Source organism: Nomascus leucogenys, unplaced genomic scaffold (assembly GCF_006542625.1).
Source record: "Nomascus leucogenys isolate Asia unplaced genomic scaffold, Asia_NLE_v1 Super-Scaffold_285, whole genome shotgun sequence".
Classification (NCBI taxonomy): domain Eukaryota; kingdom Metazoa; phylum Chordata; class Mammalia; order Primates; family Hylobatidae; genus Nomascus; species Nomascus leucogenys.
Genome location: NW_022095770.1, coordinates 3021593 through 3034009, shown reverse-complemented (window position 1 = coordinate 3034009; position 12417 = coordinate 3021593). Strand labels below are relative to the sequence as shown.

At 44.9% G+C, this 12417-nt stretch overlaps 1 protein-coding gene across 4 annotated transcripts in view; it reads left to right on the top strand.

Annotated features, from left to right (window-relative positions):
* Positions 1-12417, top strand: part of WIPF2 (WAS/WASL interacting protein family member 2) — a 58769-nt gene that overhangs the window by 24185 nt on the left and 22167 nt on the right. For all 4 annotated transcript variants that reach the window (XM_030808321.1, XM_030808322.1, XM_030808323.1 and 1 more), the window contains exon 2: positions 10658-10789. In XM_030808321.1, the coding sequence (XP_030664181.1) occupies positions 10727-10789 (63 nt within the window). In that variant the 5' untranslated portion in view covers positions 10658-10726. The remainder of the gene's footprint in view (positions 1-10657; positions 10790-12417) is intronic.

The window sequence follows — 12417 nt, the reverse complement described above, 5'->3', positions numbered from 1 at the left end:
CTGGGATTACAGGAGTGAGCCACCACGCCTGGCCTGATTTTTCAGTTTTAATATTCATGATGGTTATGTGATTTTTTTTATTACTTGTTGGATCAGTCAGATTTGCTGCATAGTTGAATTTCTGTGATGAAAATTTCTGTAGTTGAAAAAATTTTTTCCCTTAAGTAACGTTGGAATTTTAATTAATTCCATCTCTACATGTGATAGAAATCTGTTTCACCGGAGGTTTGACTGAATTGAATTTCAAGAAGTGGTGGCACTTTCTCCATTGAGAGGAGAGGGCTGTGAGCTACAGAAAAAGCCTTTTTTTGGAGTGGTAGTGGTAAAATATGTGTAACATGAATGTTATTCTAGTCTGTTTCCTTGTACTTTAGAGAAACCAGAAACGCTTTAGTGGAAACCCTCTGCTATAGTCTGTCCTAGAACACATGGAGGCAAGTTCTTCATTTCTCTTGACATTATTCCCTGTGTAATTATAGGAACCTGTTTGGCTCCTGCCGTTGTTGGCTCCTGGAGTGGCATGTGAATACTCTTAGGCAGCTCCTGGCTCTTTTCTCATTTTGGGGTTCTTTGGCCTAGAGACTGGATGCCATTATGCCGTTGTAGTAATGAGCTCCTACCTCCCATGCTGGATTGCTTTTCAGGAGCAAAGCTGAAGGACAGCTGAACAGGTGGGCAGATTACCAACAGGTGACTTTTAACCCTGCAAGGCCTTCAGTTAGTACTTAGTATCTGAATGAGATTAAGCCAGGAGATCAAGTATAGTCTGTGGGATTAATGAGATAACCGATTGAACCTCTGGTTTGAGTGTGAAGCTATTGGTTCGTTTAGGTTTCTTTGGTATTACAGTGTTGGCATATTGGACAGAGAAGGGGACTACTTTTGGATTTGGAGGATGGCCTATATATAAGGCCTCAGGTTTCATCTCTTCTCACTCTGTTCTAGCTATCCTGGTCTTTTTACTAGTTCTCTAACACACCAGCTACATTCCCATGTCAGGATTTTTTCACTTGCTGTTATTTCTTTTCGGAATGCTCTTTCCCCAGATGTTTACATGGCATGCTCTGCTCATGGAGAGACTTCTTGGGAGAGCCAGATACTCTCCCCCAATGGCCCTTTCCCTGTGACTCTATTATTTTATCATTATTATTACTATTTTGTTGTTGTTGTGGTTAAATTCTCCTAGATCCTGAAGCCTGCAACCCTATCCAAAGGAAGACTTAACCTGGGCAACTGTAGTCCCAGCTACTGGGGAGGCTGAGGCTGGAGGATTGCTTAAGCCCAGACGTTCCAGACCAGCTTAGGCAACATAGTCTGGACAACCTGTCTCTAAAAAATAAATAAATAAAACAAAAGAACATTCCAGTCTATTCCTATACTCTACCTTTATGATTCTCTGTTTTTTTTTACTCCTTTTATCAGTAACTGTTATACTGAGATTTTATTTCTTCCCTCTTACACTAGAATGTAAGCTCCAAGACAGTAGACGCTTGTCTTGCTCATGTTCTAGAACAGGGCTTAGCAACCTCAGCACTGTTGACGTTGTAGACCAGGTAATTATTATTATTATTATTTTTTGAGATGGAGTCCCATTCTGTCGCCTAGGCTGGAGTGCAGTGGCACGATCTCAGCCTACTGCAACCTCCACCTCCCGGGTTCAAGTGATTCTCCTGCCTCAGCCTCCTGAGTAGCTGGGATTACAGGTGCCTGCCACCATGCTCGGCTGATTTTTGTATTTTTAGTAGAGACAGGGTTTCACCATGTTGGCCAGGTTGGTCTCGAACTCCTGACCTCGAGTGATCTACTCGTCTTGGCCTCCCAAAGTGTTGGGATTACAGTTGTGAGCCACCGCACCTGTCCTGACTAGATAATTCTTTGTTGTGGGCGGCTGTCTTACGCGTTGGAGGATGTTTAGCAGCATCCTTGTTTTCTATCCACTAGATGCCAGCAGCACTCCCTACCCTAGTTGTGACAAATATGTCAATGACATTGTCAATGACTCTGGGGAACAAAATCCCTCCTGGTTGAGAGCCATTGTTCTAGAAAAATACTTTGGCACTCAGTGGGTTCTTTAATATTTATTAAGTGGTTAAGTGGTGGATACTTAACTGGATGATGGATGCATGAGTGCATTCAGCATATTAAAAATTTTTGGAGCATTGAACAACGCATATAGCCTTGTGTTTCTTCCTTTCCTCTTTTCATAGATATCTCCATTCTTCTGTCTGTTTTCTGTTTCTGGCATGTTGTTCCATTCCTTGCTCCATTTTCCTCCACCCAGACTTGCTTACTCTTTTAGACAATGCTACTCTTTTTTTTTTTTTTTTTTTTTTTCTGAGTCTCGCTGTCGCCCAGGCTGGAGTGCAGTAGCGTGATCTCAGCTCACTGCAACACCTTCTTCCCAGGTTCAAGCGATTCTCTTGCCTCAGCCTCCCGAGTAGCTGGGATTACAGGCGCACACCACCACACCCAGCTAATTTTTGTATTTTAGTAGAGATGGGGTTTCACCACGTTGGCGAGGCTGGTCTCGAACTCCAGACCTTAAGTGATCTGTCTGCCTCGGCCGCCCAAAGTGCTGGGATTACAGGCATGAGCCACCGTGCCCTGCCTGTGCTGCTCATTTTTTTTTTTTTTTTTTGAGACTGAGTTTCATTCTTGTTGCCCAGGCTGGAGTGCAATGGCACAGTCTCAGCTCACTGCAACCTCCGCCTCCTGGGTTCAACGATTCTCCTGCCTCAAGCCTCCCAAGTAGCTGGGATAACAGGCGCCTGACACCACGCCCAACCAATTTTTGTATTTTTAGTAGAGACAGGGTTTCACTATGTTGGCCAGGTTGGTCTTGAACTCCTGACCTCAAGTGATCTGCCCGCCTCAGCCTCCCGAAGTGCTGGGATTACAGGCGTGAGCCACTGCACCCGGCTTGGCCTGTGCTACTCTTATATTTACTTTTGTTCAATTCAGCAAGTGACTCCTGAGCAGCTATGGTATGCTATAGAATAATGAGAGAGAACCCTAGAAAGATATGGTACTGTCTGTGCTTAAGAACTCATTTGTTGGCCAGGCATGGCGGCTCATGCCTGTAATCCCAGACTTTGGGAGGCCGAGGCGGGCAGATCACGACATCAGTAGTTCGAGTCCAGTCTGGCCAACATAGTGAAACCCCGTCTCTACTAAAAATACAAGAAATTAGCCGGGTGTGGGGGTGTGTGCCTGTAATCCCAGCTACTTGGGAGGCTGAGGCAGGAGAATCGCGTGAACCTGGGAGGTGGAGGTTGCAGTGAGCCGAGATCGTGCCATTGCACTCCAACCTGGGTGACAGTGTGATACTCTGTCTCAAAACAAACAAACAAAAAACCAAAAACACCTCATTTGTTAAAATGGACATAGGTGTATGAAATGTTCCTCCAAAATTTAATTCTTATTTCAAGGTTTTTTTTTTTTTTTTTTTTGGAGACAGGATCTTGCCCAGGCTGGAGTGCAGTGGCACAATCTCAGCTCACTGCAACCTCCAGCTCCCGGGTTCAAGCGATTCTCCTGCTTCAGCCTCCCAAGGTAGCTAGGATTACAGGTGCGTGCCACCAAGCCTGGCTAATTTTTGTACTTTTTTTTTTTTGAGACGGAGTCTTGCTCTGTCGCCCAGGCTGGAGTGCAGTGGTGCGATCGCGGCTCACTGCAAGCTCCTCCTCCCGTGTTCACGCCATTCTCCTGCCTCAGCCTCTCCGAGTAGCTGGGACTACAGGCGCCCACCACCACGCCCGGCTAATTTTTTGTATTTTTTAGTAGAGACGGGGTTTCACTGTGGTCTCGATCTCCTGACCTCGTGATCCGCCCGCCTCGGCCTCCCAAAGTGCTGGGATTACACGCGTGAGCCACCGCGCCCGGCCAATTTTTGTATTTTTAGTAGAGATGGGGTTTCACCATGTTGGACAGGCTAGTCTCGAACTCCTGACCTCAAGTGAACCACCTGCCTCGGCCTCCCAAAGTGCTGGGATTACAGGCATGAGCCAACGCGCCTGGCCTTTTTTTACTTTTTTTGAGACAGAGTCTCACTCCTTCACCCAGGCTGGAGTGCAGTGGTGCAATCTCAGCTCACTGCAACCTCTACCTCCTGGGTTCAAGTGATTCTCGTGCCTCAGCCTCCCAAGTAGCTGGAGTTACAGGCGTTTGCCACCATGCCTGGCTAATTTTTGTATTTTTAGTAGAGATGGGGTTTCACCAACTTGACCAGGCTGGTCTCAAACTCCTGACCTCAAGCAATCCACCCCTCTTGGCCTCCCAAAGTGCTGGGATTACAGGCATGAGCCAGTGCGCCCAGCCTCAGGATAATGTTTAAATTGATACTAATGGGCCACCATAGGGTTGAGTTAGTAATTGTTAAATACCAGAATGGGTGAAATTGTTGTTGAATTTAGAATCCAATTTTAACAAAACCTACCCATTCAATTTTTACTTACTTTCATTTGTTGCAATTGTCTTTGGTTTCTTGCTGTTAATTCTGTTTTTGTCTAAAACCTGGTTGAAAAATATACAAAGTGGACTTGGTCATTTTGAACTTCTTGTTTGATGTGAATGTTCTTGGGGTTGGTTGTTGTACTGAAAGGTTGTGAAAAGCTGATACATCAGTTTTCTTTTTTTTTTTTTAATAAAAATTCTTTTTTTTTTTTTTTTTTTTTTTTTTTTGAGATGGAGTCTAGCTCTGTCGCCCAGGCTGGAGTGCAGTGGCGCAATCTCGGCTCACTGCAAGCTCCGCCTCCCGGGTTCACGCCATTCTCCTGACTCAGCCTCTCCGAGTAGCTGGGACTACAGGCGCCCGCCACCACGCCCGGCTAATTTTTTGTATTTTTAGTAGAGACGGGGTTTCATACTGGTCTCGATCTCCTGACCTCGTGATCCGCCCGCCTCGGCGTCCCAAAGTGCTGGGATTACAAGCGTGAGCCACCGCGCCCGGCCTCTTTTTTTTTTTTTTTTTTTTTTTGAGACGGAGTCTCTCTGTTGCCCAGGCTGGAGTGCTGTTGTGCAATCTTGGCTCACTGCAACTTCCGCCTCCCGGGTTCAAGTGATTCTCACACTTCAGCCTCCCGACTAGCTGGGATTATAAGCACACGCCACCGTGCCTGGCTAATTTTTTTAATAATTTTAGTGGAGATGGGGGTGCCACCATGTTGGCCAGGCTGGTCTCGAACTCCTGACTTCAAGAGATCCGTCCACCTCGGCCTCCCAAAGTGCTGGGATTATAGGCGTAAGCCACTGCGCCTGGCCTAAAAAGTATTTCTTATTAAATAGAGACAAGGTCTCACTTTGTTACCCAGGCTGGTCTCTAAGCACAGGCGATCCTCCTGCCTCAGTCTCTCAAAGTGCTGGGATTGCAGGCTTGAGCCATAATGCCCTGCCTGACTCTCTTTCTACCAAACATTTATATTTCATCTCTGATACTGTTAGAGAGATTTCATTTGATTTGAACTATGGGATCAGAAGAATTCCATTAGGGAGGAGTGTCTGGAATCTTTCCTTTTGAAGACACAACTGTCTTCTCCTTAGATTATCTGGGAGATAGAGTAGACAAAGCTATTGTGGTTTTTTCAGAGAGGATCCTGAAATTTGTTTTACCTATCTCTGTTTCTTTGTATTGAGAAATGGTTTATTAGGATATTAAATAATTAAACATATATTTAAGAAATACAGATGATTTTCTTTTCGATGTCTGAGATTCCTATTCATATGACTGATTCTTGTAAGGAAGAACTGGGACCTTAAGATTTTGCTGAGTGAGGGAGGTGGCCTGTTTTTTTAAGGTCAGTTTTTTTCCCTTGTGAGATTTTGTTCAGTGCTTTGATACAAAAACTGTAATTTACTTTGTAGTCAAAACTGAGATCAAAGGAAAGTACTATTACCTGAGGCATGAAAATAGAAGATAGTATTAAGATTTAGAATTTTTCTTGATTTTCGTGTCTTTTTAAAATAACCTGCAATTGAAACCTGAGTTTTAGAGCAGCAGAATGCCATTTGAATAAAGGCCCCAGATTGTAGTGGTAACTAGGATACCTCTTAGATAATTTTAAGTGTACACGAAAAGCAACAACGAAACTGTATTCTTCATTTATCACATGTAAAAGGTAGTAGTTGGTGTCTTTGTACTAAGGAAGTCTCCTGTTTTTAAAATGTAGGAATATTTGGAGTAAAACATTAGGAAATTGAATAGAAAAATAGGCTTTGTCTTTTTAAAAACGGATAGACGGAAGCAGTTTTTTTTGTTTTTTTGAGATGTATCTTTGCTCTTGTTCCCCAGGCTGGAGTGCAATGGCGCAATCTTGGCTCACTGCAACCTCTGCCTGCCTCCTGGGTTCAAGTGGTTCTCCTGCCTCAGCTTCCCGAGTAGCTGGGATTATAGGCGCATGCCACCACGGCTGCCAAATTTTTGTGTTTTTAGTAGAGATGGGGTTTCACCATGTTGGTCAAGCTGGTCTGGAACTCCTGACCTCAGGTGACCCACCCGCCTCGGCCTCCCAAGGTGCTGGGATTACAGGCATGAGCCACTGTGCCCCCCATTTTTTTGTTTGTTTTGTTTTTTAACTGCCAGGAAGCAGTTTTTAAAAGTGCATTACTTGAGTTTTATCAAGACTTATTTCTGAATTCTTTGATGAATTTAACATCAGGAAGATTTTTTTTTTTTTTTTTTTTGAGATGGAGTCTCGCACTGTCGCCTGGGCTGGAGTGTGGTGACGTGACCTCGGCTAACTGCAACCTCCGCCTCCCGGGTTCAAACGATTCTCCTGCCTCAGCCTCCGGAGTAGCTGGGACTACAGGCACCTGCCACCACGCCCGGCTAATTTTTTGTATTTTTACTAGAGACAGGGTTTCACCATGTTGGCCAGGCTGGTCTCGATCTCCTGACCTTATGATCTGCCCGCCTCAGCCCCCCAGAGTGCTGGGATTACAGACCTGAGCCACCCTGCCGGGCCGGACATCAGGGAGATTTTAAATAATACTCTCTGGTGTTTATTTTTAAGATACTGACTCCTGAGGATGTGCAAAGCTTATTTTATCATGGCTTTTTTTTTTTTTTTTTTCTTTTTTGAGACAGAGTCTCGCTCTGTCACCCAGGCTGGAGTGCAGTGGCGCAATCTCGGCTCACTGCAGGCTCCGCCTCCTGGGTTCACACCGTTCTCCTGCCTCAGCCTCCCGAGTAGCTGGGACTACAGGTGCCCGCCGCCATGCCAGCTAATTTTTTGTATATATATATTTTTTTTTAGTAGAGACAGGGTTTCACCGTGTTGGCCAGGATGGTCTCGATCTCCTGACCTCGTGATCTGCCCGCCTCGGGCTCCCAAGGTGCTGGGATTCCAGGCATGAGCCACCGCACCCGGCCTTTATCTTGGTTTTTAAGATGGAAGGGCTTAAGAAAGGAATGAGAATTACTGTGTTTCCGAGCTTGAGGCAGCCTCAAGATGTTTCTGAAAGTCAAGGTCTCTGAAGAGCACAGATGGTGAGGTTTGTAGTTCTAATTTAATAGATCAGAAAGGAAATACTTAAAATTCTGTAGAGAACCTTCTTGTTCTTTCCTAAATTTAATCTCAGGTTTAACCTCAAGACCATTAGATTCTTAGCTGCATGTGGTGGTGCTCACTTGTAGTCCTAACTTCTCGGGAGGCTGAGGCAGAAGGATCACTGGAGCCCAGGAGTTTGAGGTTACAGTGAGCTATGATGGTGCCAGTGCACTTTAGCCTGGGAGACAGAATGAGACCCTGACTCAAAAAAAAAAAAAACAACAAAAAACACTATTAGATTCTTTTTTTTTTTTTTTTTGAGAGGGAGTCTCGCTCTGTCACCTAGGCTGGAGTGCAGTGGCGCAATCTTGGCTCACTGCAAGCTGCGCATCACGGGTTCACGCCATTCTCCTGCCTCAGCCTCCTGAGTAGCTGGGACTACAGGCGCCCGCCACCACGCCCGGCTAATTTTTTTTTTTTTTTTTTTTGTATTTTTAGTGGAGACGGGGTTTCACCGTGGTCTCGATCTCCTGACCTCGTGATCTGCCCACCTCGGCCTCCCAAAGTGCTGGGATTACAAGCGTGAGCCACCGCGCCTGGCCTATTTTGATCAATTTTTAAAGCCTCATGTGTTAAACACCTGGCAAAGAAAGACTGCCCTTAGTTTTGAAAGCAGAAGTAAAAAGATATTTCCCTTGGAGGGAATTTATCAGCTTATTTCTTGAAGTGAGTACAGACACCATTCCCCACGGGAACCACTTAGCCCGAGTACTGTCATTTTTTTTGTGGTTAGAGGAAATAGCTCTATTGGGCAGCCAGCCTGTAGTGGCATCACACTGGCAGGAGTTGGGATTTTGAAGACTTTTACAGTCTCATTTCTGATCAAATGCTACTCTTCTGCAGTGGTTTTTGGTTTTATAGAACTTTTGGAAAAATTTCCCTTTCCTTTCATCATTCCCAGAGCATTGAGAGAAGTATTAAATTACTCCATTATTGACAGAGAAGTTTTGGTCACCCATGTAAGGAGTTCAGAACCAGGCCTTCCCAGCGGGCTGCCATGCTGGTTTGATTTTTTTTTTTTTTTTTTTTTTTTTGAGGCAGAGTCTCACTCTGTCATCCAGGTTGGAGTGCAGTGGTCGGTTCTGGGCTCACTGCCACCTCCGCCTCCCAGGTTCAAGCAACTCTCCTGCCTGAGCCTTCCAAGTAACTGGGATTACGGGCATGCACAACCATGCCGGGCTAATTTTTGTATTTTTGGTAGAGATGGGATTTCACCATGTTGCCCAGACGGGTCTTGAACTCCTGGGCTCAAGCCGTCTTCCTGTCTTGGCCTCCCAAAGTGTTGGGATTACAGGCATGAGCCACCATGCCTGGCCTTCTAATCTTATTAATCACCTTGCTTAGAAGCAGTTCTTCCATGGATTGATTGGTGAGGTTGGTTACCCTCTTGAACCTTTCTTGTCATCTGTAAGTTGTACTCATGGTGGCCATGTTATTTTGGCTTCCATTTTTTGGGAGGAGGGGGTCAAAAAATGGAATTTCCTAAAAATGGCTTTGTGGGGGTAGTTATTGTTCTTGAGTTCTGGTTTTAGTCTGATCTGTAAAATGAGGATTACTTGCAGACTATAATAGAGGGACAACTGTATAGTTTTTGATGTTAAGTGTTTGGTGACCTGATAAATGGCTGTCAGATTCCAGGGATGTGACTATACCAGATGTTGGTAATCTGTGGCCCATAAGTCAGATCTGGTCTACAGCCTGTTTTTGTATGGCCCATAAACTAAGAATGATTTTTCCTTTTTTTTTTTTTGAGACAGAGTTTCTCTCTGTTGCCCAGGCTAGAGGGCAGTAGCACTCTCTCGGCTCACTGCAACTCCACCTCCCGGGTTCAAGCAATTCTCCTGTCTCAGCCTCCCGAGTAGCTGGGACTACAGGCACACGTCATCACGCCCGGCTAATTTTTGCATTTTTAGTAGACACGGGGTTTCACCACATTGGTCAGGCTGGTCTCGAACTCCTGACCTCAGGTGATTCACCTGCCCGCCTCAGCCTCCCAAAGTGCTAGGATTACAGGCGTGAGCCACCGCGCCCGGCCTGATTTTTACATTTTTAAAAGGTTATAAAAATCAAGAAAATGAGAAGCCTCAGACTGGGAGAAAATACTTGCAGAAGACATATCTGTTAAAGGACTGTTATCCAGAATATACAAAGAGCTCTTAAAACTCAACAATAAAAAAGCAAAAACAACCCAATTAAAAATATGGGCCAGCCAGGCATGGTGGCTCACACCTGTAATCCCAGCTGTGAGGCTGAAGTGAGATGATTGCTTGAGGCCAGGAGTTGGAGACAAGCCTGGGCAATATAGTGAGCACCCATCTTTAATTTTTTTTTTTTTTTTTTTTTTTTTTTTTTTTTTTTTTTGAGACAGAGTTTCTCTCTTGTTGCCCAGGCTGGAGTGCAATGGCACAACCTCGGCTCACTCCAACAACCTCCGCCTCCCAGGTTCAAGCGATTCTCCTGCCTCAGCCTCCCGAGTAACTGGGATTACAGGCACCCACCACCACGCCAGGCTGCTTTTTTGTATTTTTAGTAGAGACGGGGTTTCACCATGTTAGCCAGGATGGTCTCGATCTCCTGACTTCGTGATCTGTCTGCCTCGGCCTCCCAAAGTGCTGGGATTACAGGCGTAAGCCACCGCACCCGGCCTGAAAATTTCTTTTAAATTAGCTGGGCGTAATGGCATGCGTGCCTGTAGTCCCAGCTACTCGAAAGGCTGAGGTGGGAGGATCGCTGGAGCTCAGGAGTTCTAGGCTGCAGTGAGCCATGATTGCGCCACTGTGCTCCAGCCTGGGCAATGGAGAGAGACCCAGTCTCTTTAAAAAAAAAAAAAAAAAAAAAAAAGGGACACAAGGCCTAAATAGACACCATACCAGAGAAGATAAACAGATGACAAGTAAGCATATGAAAAGATGTTCAGCATCATAAGTCATTAGGAAATTGGAAATTAAAACAATTGATTTAAACAGATTTACCAAGCCCTGGACTGTATCACAGTGGAACTAGAAGATAAGGTGTTCAGTCTCTTTCGGTTACCATGCCCAGTTCTCTCGTTCTCCTGGGCACTTGTATCTAATGGTAAAGCTGTTCTTAATGAGTTTCTGTTTCATTTGCAGGTATATGAATGACCTAAAGCTACAAATAAAGACGGAGAGAGAACAGTGCCAACTGGGAGCAGGGCAAGAATGCCAATTCCTCCTCCCCCGCCACCCCCACCTGGTCCTCCTCCACCTCCCACATTTCATCAGGTAGGTAGTCCTTCCATTAGGCTATCTCATAACCTTTGAGTAAATAGGTTGATGGTCCTCACATACTTTTTTTTTTTTTTTTTAAACTCCTTTTGGTTAAAATTTCTTGATTTTCCTACCTGTAGCATTCCTATTCTTTAATTCTGTTTTTAACATTCCAGATTGTTATTCCTAGTATTAAAGGATACTTAGGGCTTCCTTGTACAAGACATAGTGTATAATCAATGACATGTGGTATAGGAAGGTGGAGAATAAACAAGTCCATCTTTTTCAGCTGGTTCTGATTCCTGAGAGGTCCTCTTAGGACCATAATGGCATGTCTGGTTTCCTTGTCCTGGTTCACTCTAAATGGAGATTTGGACAGGTGGCATTGGAGTTGGAGCTAGTGTTTTCACCTAAAACTATTTGCTGTATAAAAGTTAGTATGTTGTTTCTTTGCCATTTTTGAGAAAAGTGGTGAGGATTCTTTTTTTTTTTTTGAAATGGAGTCTCACTCTGTCGCCCAGGCTGGAGTGCGGTGGCATGGTCTCAGCTCACTGCAGCCTCCGCCTCCTGGGTTCAAGTGATTCTCCTGCCTCAGCCTCCCAAGTAGCTGGGATTACAGGCACGCGCCACCACGCCTGGCTAATTTTTATATTTTTAGTAGAGATGGGGTTTCACCATGTTGGCCATGCTGATCTTGAACTCCTGACCTCGTGATCCTCCCGCCTTGGCCTCCCAAAGTGCTGGGATTACAGGCGGGAGCCACTGCGCCTGGCTTGAGGATTCTTAGTGGTTGTTTCTTGCTACCATTTCATCATCTCTTCTATTCAAAATCAGTTCATTTTAAAGCCAAGTCCATCAAGTTGAACACCTTATCAAGAAGGAAAGGAGTTTTTGGAATATATTGGTTCGAAGACTGAAAGATTCAATAATAGGAAAAAAAGCAATGTGATTTTTGAACCAAGCAGGAAGCTACTTTAACCATACCTGGATTGTGATACCTGGTGTCACATGAGAAAGAAGGAACCTGAGGCCAGACGCGGTGGCTCACGCCTGTAATCCCAACACTTTGGGAGGCTGAGGTGGGTGGATTGCTTGAGGTCAGGAGTTCGCAACCAGCCTGGCCAACATGGTGAAGTCCTGTTTCTACTAAAAATATAAAAATTGGCCAGGTGTGGTGGCAGGCACCCGTAATCCCAGCCACTCGGGAGGCTGAAGCAGGAGAATTGCTTGAACCCAGGAAGCGGAGGTTGCAGTGAGCTGAGATCACGCCGCACTCCAGCCTGGGCGACAGAGCGAGACTCCATCTCAAAAAAAAAAAAAAAAAAAAAAAAAGAAAAGGAACCTGTATGCATTCTAGTTTTGTAAAATTTGGAAGTAAAAGTGACTTCAGAGAAGAATAGGCCATGGGGGTGTGTATGTGTGCGCACATAGGTGTGTATGTGTGCTTATGTGTATATGTTAAGTGTTTAACAGTTGAGAAATTGTACCCTGAAGAGGAAAAGTGACTTGCCTGTCTAATTTGTTTCAGAACTAGGACTAGAATTCAGGTCTACCCACTGCTGTTTGTTTTCATAACTTGTAGTTTTTAGACATTTTGTTTTAAGAGTATGTATGAACTGCCTTTTAGATGAAGTTTTGTGTGG